General features: G+C 30.9%; 3 protein-coding genes across 3 annotated transcripts; 1 reads left to right on the forward strand and 2 right to left on the reverse strand.

Annotated features, from left to right (window-relative positions):
* Window positions 1–217: 217 nt before the first annotated feature.
* On the forward strand, window positions 218–8,190 carry LOTGIDRAFT_108413 (hypothetical protein; the record flags this gene model as incomplete). The annotated part of the gene is made up of 15 exons (XM_009066850.1): window positions 218–335; window positions 762–997; window positions 1,702–1,899; window positions 2,369–2,506; window positions 2,949–3,086; window positions 3,369–3,477; window positions 3,905–4,082; window positions 4,805–4,970; window positions 5,409–5,581; window positions 6,006–6,052; window positions 6,287–6,397; window positions 6,705–6,844; window positions 7,171–7,272; window positions 7,483–7,643; window positions 8,079–8,190. 15 exons carry the CDS (start codon window positions 218–220, stop codon window positions 8,188–8,190), a joined length of 2,127 nt encoding a protein of 708 aa, XP_009065098.1.
* A 3,964-nt stretch (window positions 8,191–12,154) lies between these two features.
* LOTGIDRAFT_184016 (hypothetical protein) lies at window positions 12,155–15,005 on the reverse strand. The gene is made up of 5 exons (XM_009066851.1): window positions 14,940–15,005; window positions 14,004–14,066; window positions 13,754–13,833; window positions 13,185–13,299; window positions 12,155–12,558 (listed from the first exon to the last, which is right to left on the reverse strand). Exons 2-5 carry the CDS (start codon window positions 14,031–14,033, stop codon window positions 12,484–12,486), a joined length of 300 nt encoding a protein of 99 aa, XP_009065099.1. The 5' UTR covers window positions 14,034–14,066; window positions 14,940–15,005; the 3' UTR covers window positions 12,155–12,483.
* Window positions 15,006–16,008: 1,003 nt separating this feature from the next.
* On the reverse strand, window positions 16,009–18,835 carry LOTGIDRAFT_229535 (hypothetical protein). Its single transcript, XM_009066852.1, has 5 exons — window positions 18,222–18,835; window positions 17,645–17,703; window positions 17,089–17,335; window positions 16,691–16,853; window positions 16,009–16,207 (listed from the first exon to the last, which is right to left on the reverse strand). The coding sequence occupies exons 1-5, from the start codon at window positions 18,242–18,244 to the stop codon at window positions 16,043–16,045; spliced, it is 657 nt and encodes a 218-aa protein (XP_009065100.1). The 5' UTR covers window positions 18,245–18,835; the 3' UTR covers window positions 16,009–16,042.
* Between the last annotated feature and the right edge of the window lie 2,683 nt (window positions 18,836–21,518).

Below are 21,518 nucleotides of genomic sequence, written 5' to 3' on the forward strand. Positions count from 1 at the left end.
TGTTTCAGTTCTTAACACTGACACTGGAGGTTATATTGAACTTGTTTTAATCAGATGAGTAATATTTCATATTCAGAGCATATGTCAGATAATGACAAATGTTATCTTCATTGAACATAAATCATAAACAAATGACTATTTCAGTGCTAATGATAAAAAATCATCAAAATCCAATCAGAAAGATAAAGATGAGTTTGAGGATTTGGAAGAAACACCAATGGAAAGGATACAGAAAAACAGATCCAAATGGAGAGAAGCTAATCTAGAAGAATCTTGGGGATCTTTGTCGTTTTTCAATAGGTCACAAAGAGGTCGTATATCTATGGATATGGCAGGTAAGGGGTTAGAATAGTTTTGCTATTACATCTGAGTAGATTTTCTAATGTTTTCGTGTAAAGAAAACCGGGTGGAAAAATATAGTTACCTGACGCATTGAGTTAAACAAGAAAAAGATTGAAACTTAATATATTTTACAAATAGTTAACTTTACCTTTTCAATATTAATGACTACTCATATCACATACATTTTTGATATATATTTCCAATACAGCCTGTGAAGCTGCCATTATCAAGTTATATCACATTTACATCATACACTTTAAGACATATCACTTTGCATTCAGGGTTGAAATTTCAGTAAACATAAACTGGAAAACTGAAGAAAGAGAATAATGCAAAAAGGCAAATGACATCCTATAATTCAATGCACTTTCAACCAAGCTACACCCACACATTCATATAATCAATGATTAATATTTCAGATGATGCATTAGATGAATACTTACCATCCAGTAGAAAACCATTAGTAAAAGAAGAAACTATAGAAGAAGAATATATTATTAATGATAATAATGAAGATAATTTTACTATACCAGAGTTACCTTATGGTCGTCAACTAACAATAGATATTAAAACAACCTGGGGTGATCATCATTATGTAGGTTTAACAGGTGTTGAAGTTTTCTCCAGTATGGGTGAACAGGTTCAGATAACAAAGGTAGGTCTATGTAATGGTTTTTATGAAGAGTAATGTTTTTGTATGATTTGAAATTTCTCTTTCTTTCTAATCTTTCCCTGACAGAACAGGTAAGAGCTATCGTCATCTTTGTATTGATTGGACAAAATCAAATTTCACCTTGGTATTGATTGTACTAAACCAAATTTCACCTTTATATTGATTGGACTGAATCAAAAATTTCACCTTTGTATGACTAAATCAAATTTCACCTTGTTATTGATTGTACTAAGTAAAATTTCACCTTGGTATTGATTGGACAAAATCAAATTTCAGCTTGGTATTGATTGTACTAAACCAAATTTCACCTTTATATTGATTGGACTGAATCAAAAATTTCACCTTTGTATGACTAAATCAAATTTCACCTTGTTATTGATTGTACTAAGTAAAATTTCACCTTGGTATTGATTGGACAAAATCAAATTTCACCTTGGTATTGATCGGACTAAATCAAATTTCACCTTGGTATTGATCGGACTAAATCAAATTTCACCTTGGTGTTGATCGGACTAAATCAAATTTCACCATGGTATTGATCTGATGATGCACTAGTCTCTCCTAAGTCTAGTCTAACTTAGTAAATCATATAAACCAAGACACTGAATGTGTTTTTAAGGCCATTAAGGTGATGAGCATCACTGGTGTTTTAGTAAATCATAAAGATAATTTGAAATCTATTGTAGGTGACAGCTGATCCATTAGATATTAACATTCTACCAGAATATAGTAAAGATCCTAGAGTTGTCAATAATATTATAGATGGTTGTAATAGAACTAGAGATGATGTTCATATGTGGTTGACACCATTTACAGCTGGTTCACATCATTATGTTTACTTGACATTGTGTAAACCATGTCAGATAGCTATGATCAGAGTGTGGGTAAGCAAATTAAATTTTACTCCATTTAACCCATTGATATACTGGCCACAAAATTATGTGACATATAGACTAGCGACTTAATGACTTAATCATATTTTACAGCTCTGGCATTCAGGGTTAACATGTTTATTTTAAAATCGTGTGATTTATTTTTTCTTTTATTACAATTTGACTCGTTTTATGTTTGTTTTGAAGCAGTACAATTTTTTTTTAATTTTTACCTCTAAAATATGTTTATGAACCGCAAAGCAGAATAGTTAAAGTGAAATGTGCAGAAAATTTGAAATACATTTGCTTTTGCTTTCAGACACATCATACTAGTATGATTATTAAAAGTTTTTTCTTAGAACAAAGAAAATAATGCTGAAATTTCTTGTTTCATATGAAATCTGCCACAAATCCTTTGGCATTTTATTAGGTTAAAGTTGAACTTGTTTGACATTCATTTTTTTTTTTTTGATTTTTACAGAATTATAATAAATCAAGAATACATTCTTATCGTGGTGCTAGAGAAGTTACTATAAAATTAGATAAAAATATTATATTTATTGGTGAGATAGCTAGAGCTTGTGGTGGTATAGAGGGTGGTACAGAATCATTTGGTGATGTAAGTTGTGATGATATAGAAATGAACTATGGGCTATTGTGTGTAACCATGTTCTCCAAATTTGGTTGAAATGCAGAGCTGTCTAAAGTTATCAAAAGCTTTGCTTAAGGTGCCCTCACACAAGATTCGAGATTCGAGTTTCGAGTAATGAAAGTGGTCATGAGTTCCGAGTGCAATTCACTACTTAGTTGCATGGGAGTTTCCATAACCACTCTTCTTATTCGCAACCATACACAACTGGTAATCACTATGGTGTAAGAGCCACTTTTAATTGCATAGTCCCATTGTTAATACTGAATGATAAGACACATTTGAATTACTCACATGTACTTGTGGTTATCTATAAATGATCATCAAAATGTTCGACTGTCGTTGTTTAGACATTCTTATTTGAAAGATGGTAAAAGAAATATCCATCCAAGAAATGAAATTGTATTTTTAGACGATATTATTTACTACTGATGAAGATATATTAGAAGAAGTAAGTAAGAATGATGAAGCGTTTGAAGGTGAACTATTATGCGAGGCAGAAGATGAACATGTACCATATGAACGACCTAGTACTGCTGATGAAAGTGAGGTTAGTTCATCTTTTAATACAATTAGATTAGAAATATGAAGTAATATTGGCGCAAATCAAAGACATATGGATAAATATAAATCGATCTAAAACAACATCTCACTTAATGATTTCCTTTGTGGAGAGTCAACAAAGTTTATAATGAAAGCGATGAGTTTTATTGAAGATCTCTTAGTAATGGAACACTTGCTCAAACAAGCCATATATCTTATTGTTTTTGTTTCATTTTTTTCTGTGGGTATTCTTGACACACATAAAAATGTGGCTGTTTTATATTTACAGGATAGACCACTTACAAGAGCTGTAGGTGTTATACCAAAAGATAGCCAACTCAGACCAGAAACCAGTTTTGTTACAACTATAAATAATGTTACAGCTTATAAAACTAAAAGTAAGAACACCTTATCTAGTGTTTTCTAGTTGGACAATAAAATCTCTCTGGGTGAAACCATTAGGGTATTCATTCTTTGTTTTGATGTTTGTCTTCAAATTGAAAAATGTCTATTTATTAAAGCATTTTTTCTAGCATTTACATTTGGTTTGATCAGATGTATCTCACATCAGACCTGCAGCAATGTGGTGGTGAGGCTCATGTACCTTTCACCTACAGTGTTGAACTATACCAAATACATATGAATAACTATGTGGCCTCTTAGATGTTGAGTTCACAATCCAGATTGCAGAGTGTCTTCAGGTGGTCTAGATAGATGAACATGTCCTGTATCTATAGTACACATGCCGAAGAATATGAAGCCTCTTCATATCAAATAATATGATGAGAGAGTAACAGCTGAAGCATCAATTTTGTTTTATTTCAGATTTGGAATTAAACTTTACAGATACGTGGGGTGATCCTCACTATTTAGGTTTAACTGCTCTAGAAGTTGTAGGTAGAGATGGTGAATCAATACCTATAAAATTATCTATGTTAACAGCTAATCCTAGAGATGTAAGAGTTTTACCTGGACATGATCATGATGCTAGAACTCTTGATAAGTAAGTTTGTTGGCATTTACATTTCTTAACTAAGATAATTTTGGTGTTCATTGATTTGATCGAATAATTACTAATAACAGAATTTATCATAATTATCACAATTTTTAATTTATCTTGGTAAAGCTTTGCGGATACTGATCCAAAGACCATACATGACAAAATTTGTTCAGTTGAAGACACTACTTATCAAAACCCTATAGAAATTCTTAATTCCATAGGTTAGGACCTGAGTGGGATACCAGAACATACAAGGGGTACAGATTGGAAACTTCAATGTTTTAAGTGTTGATGTATGACATCTTTCAACTGTGAAAACAATAAAATGCTCTTGTGTGAAGGACCATACACATCAACCTGTCCATCAGCCCCGTTTGGTTGGGGTCCATAGGGGCTGGGACCCAGCATGTGAGAATTAAGCCCCAGCAAAACCTTCTTCAGTTCAACAGAGATTGATTCATTTACAGTGTCTTTGAACAAAATCAAGAAGAAATGAGTTCTCTGGGCCTAAGTGCAAAATCTGACCCCCTGCATCAATTCATTTCTGGCGACGAGGCTGCTGTCCATGTGGAAGCATCACTGATACTGTTGGTTTTTAATTTTGTATAAGATATGTGAAGGAATACTGAGATCAATTATGTATAAAAAAGGGGTTCCAGGTATTTGACCTTTTCATGCATAATTTTCAGTTCACAATTCATTTAAACTGTCATGGTTTATTTCAGATTAATAGATGGTACCACATTAACAGTAGCAGATGAACATATGTGGCTGGTACCATTTGTAGAAAATAAAAATCACCTATTAACTATAACATTCCCTGAAAAAGTGCTAGTAACTGGATTACGTATCTGGAACTATAATAAAAGTCGTGAAGACACATATCGTGGTGTAAGTTTAATATCTTAATTCTATTCTATATTATAACATATCAGAATAATGTTGTCTTTTTATTAATTGGACACCTCTCACATGACTGTGTCTTGTTTTTGTTTATGTAGAAGGATGGTGTTTATATTACAATAACAAAATATCTTCAGTTTGAAAAGTGCAATTCTAGAGTGAGACTCTGGGTCTGAATCTCTGAATCTGAAACATGTTATTAGTCAGAGTTTCACCTTGCTTGATCTTCAGATAATCAATCTCTTTTAGTTTATAGTTTGACAAGTAAAGTTGAAAGTATTTATTAATTTTAAGATAAAATGACACTGAAGAAGCTTCATAGTTACATTTAAAGAATCTAGTTCAATTGTGATTCTCAATAACTGAATCATTTTTTATAAGCTTACATGTATTAATGAATTATTAAAATGCTATATTTAATTATAGGCTAAAATTGTTCATGTTAAAATTGATGGAAGACAGATATCACCTTCTACAGGTTATTTAATAAGAAAAGGTCCTGGAAGCTGCCATTTTGATTTTGCTCAAGAAATAATTTTTAAATGTAACAATAATAATAATAATGAGAAAGGATTTTCACCAGTAAATCATGCTGGAGGGTAAGCAATTTTTTATTTTGGCTGATCAAATTTAACTAAAAGTGGATTGTTCGACCGAATGAGATAGCATATTGATTTAAGCAACTACCAGAAAGTGATAGCATTTGGGAGAGCTCAAATTGAGCATTACAAATAATTAAAAATTGCAGTTGCTGCTAGTTTTGAAAAAATTGGAAACGATTGTTGATCTGAACAGTTGTTATTAATTGTAATACATATGTCAATATTAACATTAAGCTCATATCAACTGTTTGGGATTGAATGAGATGATGTGGATCACCATGAGACCAGAAACTTCTTTTAAAGTCAAGAATTGCTAATTCAACTTTATAGGTGGAAAAAGGCATATCACCTAAAATACAGTTAATGTACTTTGCTTATCTATATAGACTATATTATTTGAATTATGTTAATTATATTTTAGTGTTGAAACTAGTCATGATTATGAAGCTGTACAGATGCCTTGTGGCTGTATCCTTTATTCTTATATTACTGAATTCATTAGCATTTTATCATGAAAAAAGCAAACAGTAGTATTATTCAATAACATATTAACATGAAAACATTTTTTAACTTTAACCTTGTGTCAGTGCCTTCTGTTGAATAATGACTAGTTGCTTGTCAATAGTACCTGTAACTGGTTTCTTTTCAAGCCCTAACCTCAATATAGTTCATGTTTATCATAATTTTCTTAACTAACATTAGTTATATACCAATTTCAACTATTTACTGCATGGTCTGATCAATATTATATTGGATTAAATGGTTTAGAATTATATGATGAAAATCTTAAACAAATACAACTTACTGAGAATAGTAAGGAATCAGTTTTTTTTTTGTTACCTTTATTGTAGGGCCAATTTCTTACCAATTATGCTTAGCAGAATTAGTATTATAATGCTAATGCCATAAAACAATTTCAAATCACCCAAATATAATTGTTCAACCAATTACTTAGTATATATATAAGCTTATTGGGTATAGGATAGCTTTCAAATATTATAACCTGTACCTAATCACTGTTTATTGATTAAATAGTGAAACCTCTACCATAATGAATTGTTAACTTTAGATTAATTCTTTATCACAGAACATTGTACAACTCAAAATTGATGTTTTGTAGATATATCAGCTCATCCAGTTTGTGTCAATGTATTAGATAATATGGAGAATGATGTTCGAACACCAGATAAATTAATTAATGGTATTAATGATACTAATGATGGTAAAAATACCTGGTTAGCACCAATATTACCTGGACTGGTTAGTATGTTTAGTAATTCTAGTAGCAATGGAGGATCTTAACCATGAGAGACTTTGATTGATAAAAGTTGATGTATCAAATATTACTTGGCTCTTATATTTTTGCTTGGTTTTGAGGAAGGAAGTTGACTTCTATTTAAGCTTTTCTCTGTATTAGTTGCAAAACTGAAACCTCTATTTAGAAGATTGTAGGTTGATTAAGGCTTAAAATGTTTTGATAAGGGAGATTACTCTGCAATTTTTTCCCTTTAATGAATTATTCCCCTTTGACCACCTATAGAAAAATCTTGAATATATATTTTTATTTTTATGTTATTTGCTTACAGTTAAATAGAGTGTATGTGATATTTGATCAACCAACTACTGTATCTATGATAAAGATATGGAATTATAGTAAAACACCCACCAGAGGAGTCAAAGATTTTGCTGTAAGTTGTTTATTTCTTGAATATAAACAAAAACTTTTCTTCAAATTTCAAAACCTATATAAAAATCTCATAAGTCAAATCAGTGGAGCTTCAGGAAAAAACAATGAAAAATGACTAAAATGAAACCTATTGAGTGCTATTATTTTCTCAGTATTAAAAGTTCTAGCCTATAGCATAATGTAAAGAAAATATATTTTTATGATTTTGTAGTTATTAGTAGATGATTTATTAGTATATAATGGTACATTAGAATCAGTAACTCCAGGTGCACGTGGTATCATACCAACATGCTCAATACCACAAAAATATCATACAGTACTATTTACACAGAATCCTGATTTAGTACGCAAAGAAAAACATACTATTATCAAGTAAGATATTATGTAAATTACCTTAGACTTAATTTTAGTCTGAAAATTATTTACTGTTATATTTGAGAAGCATAGTTTTTATTTTCATCCTTGACCCAATATCATACTATTAGGCATTGCACATCAAAGTTCTTTTTTTAAATATTGTTTAATAATTCATGAGCTTAAACCTTTGAACCCTGAGTGTAAATGAAATATTACTTCCTATGCCCTGAACTCCAAGTAATAAAAGTAAACGCTTATGACGAACGTTGTTTGACGTCACTTAGTAATGGCTGGTATACCGGCTGTTCGGGTATATATTGCGTTATGTGCATGGCGGGTAAACCTGCCGCTAGGGTAGAAAGGGTTAAACTGTAGTTAAGTTCTTTGACTGAATGCTGTCATTCCATAATTCAATTGTAGATTATAAATTTGATGTGTTTTATTTTCTAGTAACCAAGCAGGAGAACAAGATGTCCAACTATTAAATGATAAGAAAATTATAACTAAATATACTGACCCTAAAAAAGCACAATCTGGTAAACCTGTAAATCAAGGTTTGTAATTTGTGAATTTTCTGATTTTTTGTAAATGCACCAAAGAACCTCTTTTGAGAATAAAAAACTGATGTGTCTTTTTTTTTTCAGAATTACGACCTAAAACAAGCGTCACTGGTCAAATGAAATTCAGAAGATAGTATTTGTGTCATATTATTAAGTTGAAGGCATTTATATTGATTTAAGTTTTAATTATATATTTGGTTCGAATTTAGTTTTGCCTTCAGTAAAATCCATCCTAGACATTTAAAATTTATATAGTTGAGAACAGTCAAAAATATGTTATTGTGGAATATCCGTCCTAATATTTACTTACATTATATTCTTCATAATTATTATGTATACTGATGCTGTGAAAAATATATTCTATAGTATAATACCGTATATAATGATATGATACTCTCAAATATATGAGAGACATAGACATGTCTGATGACATTTGTTATGAAAATATTGATACTATGAATAATACTTCTATTTTTATACTATGAAACTGTAAAAATCCATCCTCTTTTATTTTGGTATTACTATGAAATATAAATTAATACCGTGAAAATCCATCAAATTTTATTCTGGTATTACTATGAAATATAAATTGATACTGTGAAAAATCCATCCAGTTTCATTTTGATCATTACTATGAAATATAAATTGATACTGTGAAAATCCATCCAATTTTATCTTGGTAATACTATGAAATATAAATTGATACTGTGAAAAATCAATCCAATTTTATTCTGGTATTACTATGAAATATAAATTGATACTGTGAAAAATCCATCCAATTTTATTTTGGTATTACTATGAAATATAATTTGATACTGTGAAAAATCCATCCAATTTTATTTTGGTATTACTATGAAATATAAATTGATACTGTGAAAAATTCATCCAATTTTATTTTGGTCATACTATGAAATATAAATTGATACTGTGAAAAATCCATCCAGTTTCATTTTGATATTACTATGAAATATAAATTGATACTGTGAAAAATCTATCAAATTTTATTTTGGTATTACTATGAAATATAAATTGATACTGTGAAAAATCCATCCAATTTTATTTTGGTATTACTATGAAATATAAATTTATACTGTGAAAAATCTATCAAATTTTATTTTGGTATTACTATGAAATATAAATTTATACTGTGAAAAATCTATCAAATTTTATTTTGGTAATACTATGAAATATAAATTTATACTGTGAAAAATCTATCAAATTTTATTTTGGTATTACTATGAAATATAAATTTATACTGTGAAAAATCTATCAAATTTTATTTTGGTATACCGTGAAAAATCCATCCATATTTTTTATACTAATACTATGAAAATGTTGTAACTGAACTAACTCAGTTCCTTATCATCAGACGAATCAAAAATCTCTCTGAATCAACCAAAAAGATCTGTTTGAAAATCCATCTTGGTTTTACTCAGATATATATTTACCCTTAATATAGTTCTTATAGATGCTTGCTTATTATAAATCATTGTCTTCACAAATACTGTTTATGTCTTGTAAAATAGCACCTATCAAATTTTATAGTCAACGATATTATTATTATTGTTCAGTTATATAGATGAAATGGCAGTAGGCACAATGTGGAAAATGTTTGGCTTTAATTACAATTTAGAAAGCTTTTCTTTTGTTTTGATATATCTCTGGAATATCACTGATAGACAAAACATTATGTTCTTGTTAGTTTTATTTGTTGTTAAAACATTAAGTGGGAGTATGCACAAATTTATTTAATATGTTATAAAATCTTTAAAAAAATAATGAAATTTACTTTGAAAACATTAAAAAGAATTGGACCATATTTTGAAAGTTGCAAGCAAATGAAGTTCTTGAACAAGGTTACTTCCTCTATTAAGATGAAAGAAAAAAAAACAAGAATTCCTCTTGACATTTGTGTACATATTCATGAAATCCTTCTCATAACGAGTGCCTAAGAAAGAATTTTGAAATATATATTATCAATTCACAACATCTGTTGTATTTACATTTTATGATTTTTTATGTAAATCTAAAGGTTTAGTATATATTATAAAGTAGATGTATATTAAAGTAAGTATATATGCCAATTTCTTAACAATTTATTATAATGTTTGCATTATTATAGTGTTCTAGTGTATATTAATGAAATCATCTCTATTTGTAATGCTTATTACATTCTCTTACTGTAGGTAAAGTCAACTTCAAATTATTTTACCTTCTATGATATGAGAATGAAATTGAAGGCAAGACTTATAGGGTTTTAAAACAAAATTCTATGACAGTGCCAAAAAAATGTTATTTTGAAGAAACTCTGGAAGGAAGCTTATCATTGACTTTAACCTCAGAATTACTTTTGGTATTAATGCATGCAATATATCCAATGCAAGGATGTGCTTAACATAAATAAAACAATACATTATAAATAAGAGTAAACAATTCTTATAACATTTTCCATAATGTCAAGCTTCATACTTCGTTTTATACCTTGACTGCAATAGCCACCTTTTTTGCTTGATTAGACTGTATGCCAACGAATACAGCCAATCATAGTCCTGGACAGACAGACTGTAAACATTATGGGTTATTGTTTAAATCTTTTCTGTTAAGGACTCTGATTGGCTGTATTTGCTAATGATGTGCAATTAGCACAAAATTGCTGCATTTAAAAACTCCCATGACACAAGTTGGGGCAGTCAAGGTATAGGACAAGGTACCTAATAGCTTGACATTATGAAGATGGACCTACATGCTGCTATCATTTCCATCTAACCTTTTTTCATCTTCAGTGTATATTTTTTGCATTTTATTTATATTCATGAAAAAGGCTTAGTTTTAAATAATAAGCCTATAAGTGGATGTGATTTACTTGACACAGCACAAACTTACATTTTTAGATTTATCAAATATGATGTCAAATACATCTAGCTTGATTGTCACTATTATACTGCTCAGTGGACTTTGCCCTGGTAAAAAGCAAACAGGGTCTTTGTATTTTCAATCAATATTAATTAGTAATTAGAAGTTTGTGTTGTGAAATATTTTAAAAGTTATAGCATAATCTCAAAAAGTAAGGATGTACTATCCTTTTTGTCTGTGATAATAAAGTTGTTTTTCATCATTAACGCTTTTTTTTTCTTACAAATTACTTGTTAAAGTGAAATTGCCATGATTGTTTACTAAAGTCAAAAATGACAATTGAATAATGGGACCCTCTCATGAGATAACTTTAATTGACTTTGGAAAAAGAGAGTCTCAAGTTAATCCCAACCCTAGTTAACCCCAACTCCTAACACTGGGTCTCGGTGGCCTAGTGGATTTACTGCTTGCTTGCCAACATTGAGGTCGTGGGTTCAAATGCCAGTTGAAGTTTTTTGAAAATTTATTTTTTTTGTAGAGTCTAACACTGTCTTTTCTATCATTTTAGGTATACTAATGTATTTTATCCTCAATTGAGCAGGCTGTGCATAGCTAACCCTAATTTTCTGTTGACCACATTTTAACCCCTGCCATTTGTAGACAACAATGAACAACTCTGTCACAATTACATTTTTGGAACAGATTGGAATAAACAATATTTTTTTTCTTATTTTTGTCAGAACATGAATATTTGCCCAAAATGATGAAAGCTCTGGTTAAAGAGCACAAATTTATTTGAAATTAAGTGGACAAATGGATTAAATTTGGGACTTGGTACCAAGGAATCGATAAACAGTGCAAATCCAGGCAAAGATAATATGCACTTAATGTCACCCAAATACATTAGCTAGCTGATTTTATCATGTAAGAAATAGATTTAGTGTTGATGCCATAATTTATGGCTTTGGATGGCCTATTATCTTTTTCTTTGGTTGATGATGTTTTAAAGGTTGTAAATCACAAAATACACAAAGAAAATGATAGTTTCATTTCAAGTCCACTGATGAACAGACTTATTTTGGCCAAGTTTTAAAATTTCAATTTTTTGTCATTCTTTGAGGTTTACCTTTAATAAATCTGACTGTTCAGAAAGTAACCTATATTATGGTCACATATACAAATAATCTAGTTAATATAGGCCTTTATTCCTTGAATTCCAATATTGTAGACTACATATTTAATATCATATTCCAAGGGCAGGTTAGTAAACTTTGAGATTCCCATTGATAAATAGTAATAAAACAACCATAGATTATCAGCACTTAATATTTTGCAATTAATAAACACGAAATTCAGGGCATATAAATTTAATGTTTAAACAATAAAAGGACCTCTCTATAAGTTATTTCAAATTATTGGGCCTAGACAATTTTAGAATGACTTTAATGAATTCCTCTGTAAGGTGGTACTAAGCTTGCAGAAGGTTCCTGCTCTTTTAAAGCATCCCATTTCTGTATCTGAAATTAGGATAAAGTAGATATCAGAACATATTTCAAAAAGTCTGTACATTTCTTTAAAGGAAAAGAAAAATTAATAATTTTAAGGCAAAATTATTCATCGATGTAAGCTTACTGCTATAGTCTTAAATTTAGCACAGTCATAGTCTTCAAAAAGTTTTACTGTAGATTTCAATAATATTATAGTCTTAAAGGCTTAAAGGGATTGAAAAGAGGTTTATAAATATTTTATGTGTATCAAGGACATTGATAACATCAATTTGCACCATTTTCAATCAGACTTTTGTGGTTCTTGCAATTTCACTAAAACTAAGGATTTGATGACATTACTAATCGCAAAAACCCTTATGGGATACAAGCATATTTTGCAATAAGTTACATCATCAAGCATTAATTCTTATGGAATAGCAGGAACCACAGAAGTCTGACTGAAATTGGAATGGTGCAAATTGATGCTATCAGTGATTCTGATACACATAAAAAAATTCACACTCAATTTAGAAATGGGTTCCCTTATTTATGAAAATACTTGTATGAATAGAAAGTAGAGGTGTTCTAAAGACTATAATTTTAAAGCCACAATCAGTCACACCTACTTCATCGTGCAATATAAAAACTATTCTTACCAAGGCATGAGGACATGTTTCAGAGTACAGCCTTTTGAAATATTCACAAGGTTTATAATCTTCTCCTTTGATATCAATACATCTATTATAATCTACGTAGTTCTGGTTACAATACCTACAAATAATATATACTTATTTAGTTTTAAAGTGCCAGCAAGCATCAGAAAACCAAATTGCCACAAGCAAGATTGAGGCATCCGGTATCCAGGACGAAAATATATAAGCTAAGATATATCTATAATTTGAGAAAAAAAATAAGTAGGTCTACAGTAATCTGATTGGCTGATACAATTAAATTCAAAATCAATTTTGGCCAATCAAATGAATTGAACACTAAATCATCCTAAGTTAAGTTATTGTTAAACAGGCCCCAGGATTAATGTTTTCGACATAAGAGAACAGAATGTTAAAATATTTTTGTTGTTTCTCTCAAGTTCAGCTAGTTTATTGCTGAATTGGCTCATGTGCCCTAAATCGAACACATACATTGACAGTAAAAGATACACACAAGCCATTAATTTGTATGTTTATATTCCATGGTGGTTCAAATATAACTTGTTTATACTTACCTAGTTTGGTTCATGTTAGGAAAACGGGCATCAAACTGACATCTTGACAGAAATGTTTTCGAGATCTCTTGGATCATTTTCTACAATATATAATATAATAGGTTTTAAAGTTATTGAAAATAAGCCATCTTTATCAGTTGAGAATTGAATAGAAATTGTTTTGGTAAGCTTTTGGATGAAATTCATATTTTCAACAACATAATTAATTCGAGACTGACCAAAATAGATCAATAATAAATAGAAATATCACCTTTCGGTCACTGTCTGCATTGTCTGACATTTTGTGGCTGTTTATAAATTTCTAATGCTGGACCTATAAAATAAGATTTCAATAATTATCATTATTTTGTGTTTGATCTGAAGGTTGCTTCAACAAAATTTTCATGTAGTGGAGACTTTTGCTTGATCTGTACCAGAATTTAGAATCAACCTAGCAAAAAAATTCCAGAGAATCTAACACTAGCTGACAACATTGAGCTTTGAATTAAATTAAATAGGTGTTGATATTAATGAACTTAAGTGTGGATATGTTGTTCTTTGCGTGAAGTGCTAATTTGGTTTCAACACACAGTAAGTTCAAACTTTGACAATAAATCTTGTCTACATTATGAAGACAGTCCAGCTAGACACATCATTAGGGTCAAAGTGGTAGACAGTAGTGTTATTAATCTGACTTTCATTCGTATGTACATGGCAAAGTTTTTTGCATCTATTCTGTGAGATGTTACCAATCAAAAGTCAGTCAAGGAGAAGTGCTGAATCTAACTACCAAAATCAAGATGCCTGTCAAGATATTTCACAAATAGTTCAACATCTGGAATCCCTAATTAACTTGACCCTGTCTGTGGACACACAAACTGACAAAGTAAGCCATACTTGAGTAATCCTTAGCTTGATGCTTAGTTCAGCTAAGCTTACTACAGAGGTTACTTTTTGACAAATACATCTACCACCTTATCGTTTACATCCTTATTTATCCTTTTCTACATCAAAAATAAAAGGACCATCGTTGAGAGAATTTAGAAAAAATATATTAGGCCTATCTGGCTGACAACACTGACAGTGACTTTTCTTTTGCTTCACATTTCGTTGTCATTTCTGGCCCCGATTTTTAAGAAGGGAGCATTGTCTTGGGGTTTAAACTGTAGAATCATTCCAACACAATGTGTCTGAAAAAAAATCAAACCTATTAAGTGATTATTCAGTTGACAAATAAGTAAAATACGAAGACAGATAATGACCTTGTTGTAAACTCTCAACTGGAGAAGTAACCGGAAGTAGAAAGGCTTCGTTCACTTCGTACAACCTAATTCAGACGAAAAACGAAACATTATTTGTGACATTTTTTCAGTCTCAAGCAGATCTATGCGGGTTTTGGATCCAACGTATCTATGACAGATATGGTTAATTTGGGGATTTCACACAACGCCATTTAGTATATTCTCCAGTAGATTTAAAAGAGAAAAATAATAACGAGTGTTTAAAATATAAAATTACACCGTTTAATGATCTGATCCATTGATCCGGCATGTTAAATGGCATTACATTTGCAGTAACATTTTGAGTTCCTCGCTCAACCTTGTATAGAATGGAGATGTTTTTGACTAGTAATGCTAAATGTGATTGTCATTTATTGGTTTACAAGAGAGTGGGTTGTGCACTGTGATAAAATGTTTAGTTTTTATTTATATGTCTACTGAAATGAGGATCACCTGTAAGATGTTTATTGGATACATGCACAAACCAAATTGAAATGCTACCTAAAAAGCCTCCAAGATGTGCTCAAGAAGTTTGTTCTTAGTGTGTATGCGATATAGGCACAAAGCAAGTTGAACATCCATTCTTTCCAAGATGTAGAAGTGCAAGCCATAGAAAGTATTTTGTATAACCCATTTTTTTTTCAAATAGCCATTAGGCAAAGATAGCTACCTTTATCAGCATCAATTTTGGCCTTACAAGGAAATTTTTGGAACTAGTTTGACCAAATGCCACTACAAGACTGATCAATTGCAGCAATTTTCTTTTCAGTCAGGTGCATTGTGCTACATTATAACCAACAATTGTTGTTCCATAAAGTTGTGTCTATTATCCAACTCACAATTGCTAAATGCCATTTAAAGACTTTGCAACATTCCAGTTTGTATCATCCAAAACTGCAATGAGGCAGAATCCGTGACCTAAATGGCACCTCAAGGTCCCAACTTTAATAATTTAGCCATTTAGTTGATTTTCTGGCACTCGAAATGAAATAAAGACAAAGTATATTTATTTTTTATTCTCTTAAATAATTTAGAGATTTTGTTTTCGGTATCTATCCATCCAGGCTTTGAGTGGACCATGATCTGGTTTATATTGTACAGTAACACCATCAGGTACCAGTTGACCAGCTTTGAATTTGACGTCATATTCTTCACGAGACCATTTAGTAAATCCCCATTTCTTTGATACATAAATCTGCAAAAAAGAGTGTTCACAGCTGAAGATTTGGATCAATTTATCCTATAGACTTACAGAAAAGACAAATAAAACATCTGCTGTAGCCACAATTTAATTTTTTAACACCCAAACTAATAGAAGGTTTATGCAAACATTTAAACTTTTCTTGTTTTTTTGGTTGTATTGGAAATCTCTTGTATGAAGCAAAATAAACGCCAAATAGTAGAAAAACATATTATCTTCTACTTATTTTGAAGGTTTCAACTAAAAATATCAAGCATTACAAAGTCATACGTCAAAACTAGATCCAAGTACTTACTTAGCAATTAGTACTTTGTTCTTAATCAACTCTTTTTAAACAAATACAGTTTGGTTGACTATACATAGATATAAACAGCATATTTTTTAAACCTTTTGTTTGTAAAATATAAATTTTGCATACTGCCCAATTTATCACACAAAAGCTTTCTTACATAAAACAAGTTTCAACTTGCTTCTCACCTTTTGTCTGCCTGGGTATTTAAATTTGGCTCTTCGTAAAGCCTCAATGACATGACCTTCAGCGTTGTCCCTGCTTCTAACAGACATGATAGGTTGTCCAATATTGACACGAGCAACAGTTCCTTGTGGTTTACCATAGGCACCACGCATACCAGTCTGGAGTCTGCAAGAAAAATTGTAGCATTTCAAATCCTGTATTTAGTCACTAATTTATCATTGGTAAAGAATAGATAAATCCTATTTCACCCATCACGATTCACGTACATTAATAATATTCAATAGTTAACTGACATATGTTTGATTTCATTGTCAAAGGTGCTAAATTAAGACATGGAAATACTCAAAAATATAGCAATTGGTTTGCCCAAAAAAGCATTAACATGAAAATGTATAGTTACCTATCAGCTCCAGCACACGACAACATCTTGTTGATTCTGACAACATGGAAAGGATGTACTCTTACTCTAAGATGGAAAGCATCTTTACCAACATGTTTTACCAAATATTTATTAGCACAAATACGTCCAGCTTCTAAAGCTTCAGAACTAAGTTGTTCATATTCATCAGAAACTAAATGTACACAGTTGGCGAATTCATCTACTCGTGCCTTCTTTCTTCCCAGATCAAAAATCCTAATTTTAGGATCTGAAAGAAAACAGAAGTTAAAATTGATAAAACGATTCATAAAACATTTAACTAGAAATCAAACAATATATATATATACAAGACAAAAACTTCCATAGCCATACAGTTGTATTTTGTTCAATGCATAAGTTGGCCAGGAAATTCCACACATTATCAACAAATAAGCAGCTGAATCAGGAAAACATAAGTAACAAGTTAGCATTTTTCTAATATTTTAAGATATTTGTGCAAGACATTTACAATGTCATCGTCTTTTGATATTGTGGAGTCCCTGGAAAATAAATTGATTATAAGTTAAGATGTATTTACCTGGTACACCTCTACAGAAACGAGATTTTGGATAAGGCTTATTTTTACAGTATCTGTAGCTGAAATGTCAAACAAAACTATCTAAATAAGTTTTAATATCAATTATGCCATGTAACATACTGGTACTGCTTTTATTTATCAGACCACTACAATTTTCTTTTACAAAGAAGTCTGATTTGCTAGTGACCAAAAGGATTGCTCACAATTCTTCTTTAGAAAAAAATTTCCCAAATATAATCTTGAACCAAGATGTTACTACTTAAACATCTTCGATCATGAAAAAACTTATTCAAGGTAAAATGCTCCCAAAAGCATAGCAGATCTATCACATGTTTTAAGGTGGGATAAAGATCCAAGGTAATGTCTCAGACCCTGGTGGCTGAACTGATGCCAAACATTTTACTAAATTACAACCATTAGATCACAAAAATGACCTCCCTATGCCAAAATTAATTCCTGTTCACTTAAATTTTGCCCCAATAATCAAGTAAAACCTAAGAGCAGTTTATATTCTTGAGAAATTTAAGCATACGAAAGTTGCTGAATAATTGTGATAATACAAAATTTCAATACGTACCACCGAGCTGGTCGGCGACCCATCTTGAATCTAAAAAATAAAGATAAAAAGGCTGGTTTTAACAATAGATAAATGTTTCAACAATGTCAATAACTATTAAGGAATCGGATGATTTAATTAGATTTTGTAGATCTACCCAGAATAAGGGTGATTGAGTTAGATTAATTTTCTTATCTAAAATACCACGTCCGACATGATTACCTACTTTCAATGGGAGAGAACTCTGCTTACATTTACCGGAAGTCTACGTCATGTGATAAACATTGGAAAAGCTATTTTTATATCAACAGAGAAAGGAAAGACTTCTCGTTTACTTTGTGTAAATTAAAATAATTGGAATGGCTTGATGCAATCATGGATTCGGGTAAAATTAACTTGACACTTATTTTTTCGTCAGGGTTGACTCGGAGATGCCGTGGTTATCATAGAAAACACTGATTTGTACTCGACTCCAGTCTGTCTCATCAAGTTTATCACTGCACTTCATCACCATCAATCAGCCCTTCTTCTACTGTTCACTTTCAGTCTTACAGTTCAAAGTTACCCTTTTTTTTTAACCTAAATCCCCAAATCCAATCAAGTATCAATCATTGACGTTCATCATCAGTAGGCTATCACACACCAATCATTAACAACACACTTGTGAATGTCCTTTCTTTTATTACCGGGGTACCTATTTCATTTTCTGTTTTCTTTGTTTCCTTACTTTTATATCGTAAGCTAATTTATGTTTTATTAGGAAAGGTCTTTCAGCCAATACAAAATAAGGTTTTTTTTTATCGCTATATATAAACTAATTCAGATCCAGACAGGCACTGCAGTCCATTCATTTGGATCTTTACTTTTGATTCCTCTCGATAAAAGTTGATTTTGGCTGAAGTTTTTGACACTATATATGACAGTGAGCGCATGATTTTAATCAACCACATTTCAACACTTAACGCTGATATAAATAAATGTGAAAACTGCTTGCATGACGCAGCAAAATTTCTGAGAAAGGAATTTGGACAGAAGCCATCCTCTATGTGTAAATGTAAAGAATTTGGCAATTCGCTATTTTATTTAGCGTAATAAGATTGATTTACTGCTGTATATATTTTGACTTCTGCTCGTTGTCATCTAAACAAGCTGCCATTAAATACTTAGTGATCTTATTTCATTTGTTTATTCAAATTTTACAAACCCCTCTATTCTTGAAATAAGTAAATTGTGGTGATTTTTGTGAAAATATTATCTGGACTACTGGTAAGCTTATATGTTGTTTATGTATCTTAATGCAAAATATAAAATATTTTCAGATGTGTTTTCCGAATAAAAGAAATTGTCTTAAAGAATCCTCACTAATGTTTGATATTCATATCATACTAGTTGCTATATATGTCTTTTGACAGATCATGTCATGACATTTGACCTATTAATTAGTCTCATTGATCAGCAATAAACTCTTTTGATATTTAAAATGTCTATCACACTTCATTTGTTATACTAATTGATGGTAATTAAACCTGAACTATTAATTTGTGTCACACTGATGTTGAAATAGTACATGGTTATTATTATTGTCCAAAACACTGTTTTATAGGAACTCTTTTCTGTTTGAATGCGTTGTTATGAATGGTTGGTCTCAAGTATTTTTTATTTATTTCATTGAATAGAAAAGAAAGCAATGGCATACTGTTGAAAGTAGTTTTTTCCATCAGTGAGACTGCATTTGACTATTGTGTTTTCCATCAGTGAGACTGCATTTGACTATTGTGTTTTCCATCAGTGAGACTGCATTTGACTATTGTGTTTTCCATCAGTGAGACTGCATTTGACTTTTGTGTTTTCCATCAGTGAAACTGCATTTGACTTTTGAGTTTTCTATCAGTGAGACTTCATTGACTATTGTGTTTTCCATCAGTGAGACTGCATTTGACTTTTGAGTTTTCTATCAGTGAGACTTCATTGACTATTGTGTTTTTTATCAGTGAGACACATAATCCATGTATGAAAACAAAATATACATGTAAGTTATATGTGGATAAATATTGATATAACTTGACAATAAATTCAGTACATCAAAAGCTTTAAACTTGTTTTTATTTTGTTTTTTAGGGCAAGAACCTCGAGTTAATGAACGACAGAGTATCTTGACTCGTTTACTAGATTCTGTTAAACAGGTAGGTGTAGGAGATGCTGAGTTGACAAACCTGGTCACAGATAGGTATTGGGTGTCCCAGTAATGAGAGAAATATCTATGTGATTCACTTTTATTCATGGTAGAGTCTATTTAACAATCTGTTGATTGATGAATACAGATTGGTGAAGATAAATTGTTTGTGAAATTAATTGAGACATTATCTTTAAAAAGTTTATCTATAAACAGTTGATTTGATAAATAATATTTTATCTTTATTTTCTAGTGTCAAGTGAGATTTGGTGGCAGATCAGAATTGGCTGCTGATGGAGATAGCAGGTTTGTTTTTATCCTTATTTTAAAATCATTTTATGTATAAATTAGTCTTACATTTCATTTTCTTAAAGGATAATAAATAAAAGAATTGCAATACTTCAGTTTCACTTTAGAAGGTAAACTTCATACTAGGGACCAAGTTTATTGATATTCATGACGTGGAAACCAATCAACACATGGTTTATTTTGTAAATCAACACACGATTGAGGGGGGTGGAGGAAGGCAATGCCTTCCCTAAAAAATGGATTGCCCCCCTGAAATAGTTCTGAAAACCGACCAATTCCATTACTGCACCATACAACATTCCCCATCAGGATATATTACTTACCCCTCAAGTCTGGCTAAATGGTCACTAGGTTCTTCACCTCTTTATTAATTGAGTAGATAGCTGATCCTTACTTTATTCACAATTGAAATGGAAAGGTGGTATTATCCAGATATTTTATATTGATTTTTATGTCTTATTGTGTGTTATAGGGTTTCATGTCTCTGTGCTGCCTGGGAGACAGCCTTACAACATGGTATGAAACAAAATAATAAGGCTTTATTAGCTATCAAGTAAGTCATTTAACATCATTATATTAGTCCTACATTGTTATTATCAAAACATGTGATAAACTTTCATTATCACTTTAGATGATAAAGGAATAAGTCTTTTAAAGATAACAAGCTTGATTCAACATTTTCATTTTTCATTTCCAATATTAATTTTGTTTGTGAAATATTGTAAATTCTGGAGATTTTACTATATAACTTACTCTGAAAGTAATTGTTTATTACCTTGTTAAGGATTATAAGTATGGGCCAAAAAGTTTTAAGGTGGGGAGGGGGGGGGGGGGGG

The sequence above is a fragment of the Lottia gigantea genome (assembly GCF_000327385.1).
Source record: "Lottia gigantea unplaced genomic scaffold LOTGIsca_8, whole genome shotgun sequence".
Classification (NCBI taxonomy): Eukaryota; Metazoa; Mollusca; class Gastropoda; family Lottiidae; genus Lottia; species Lottia gigantea.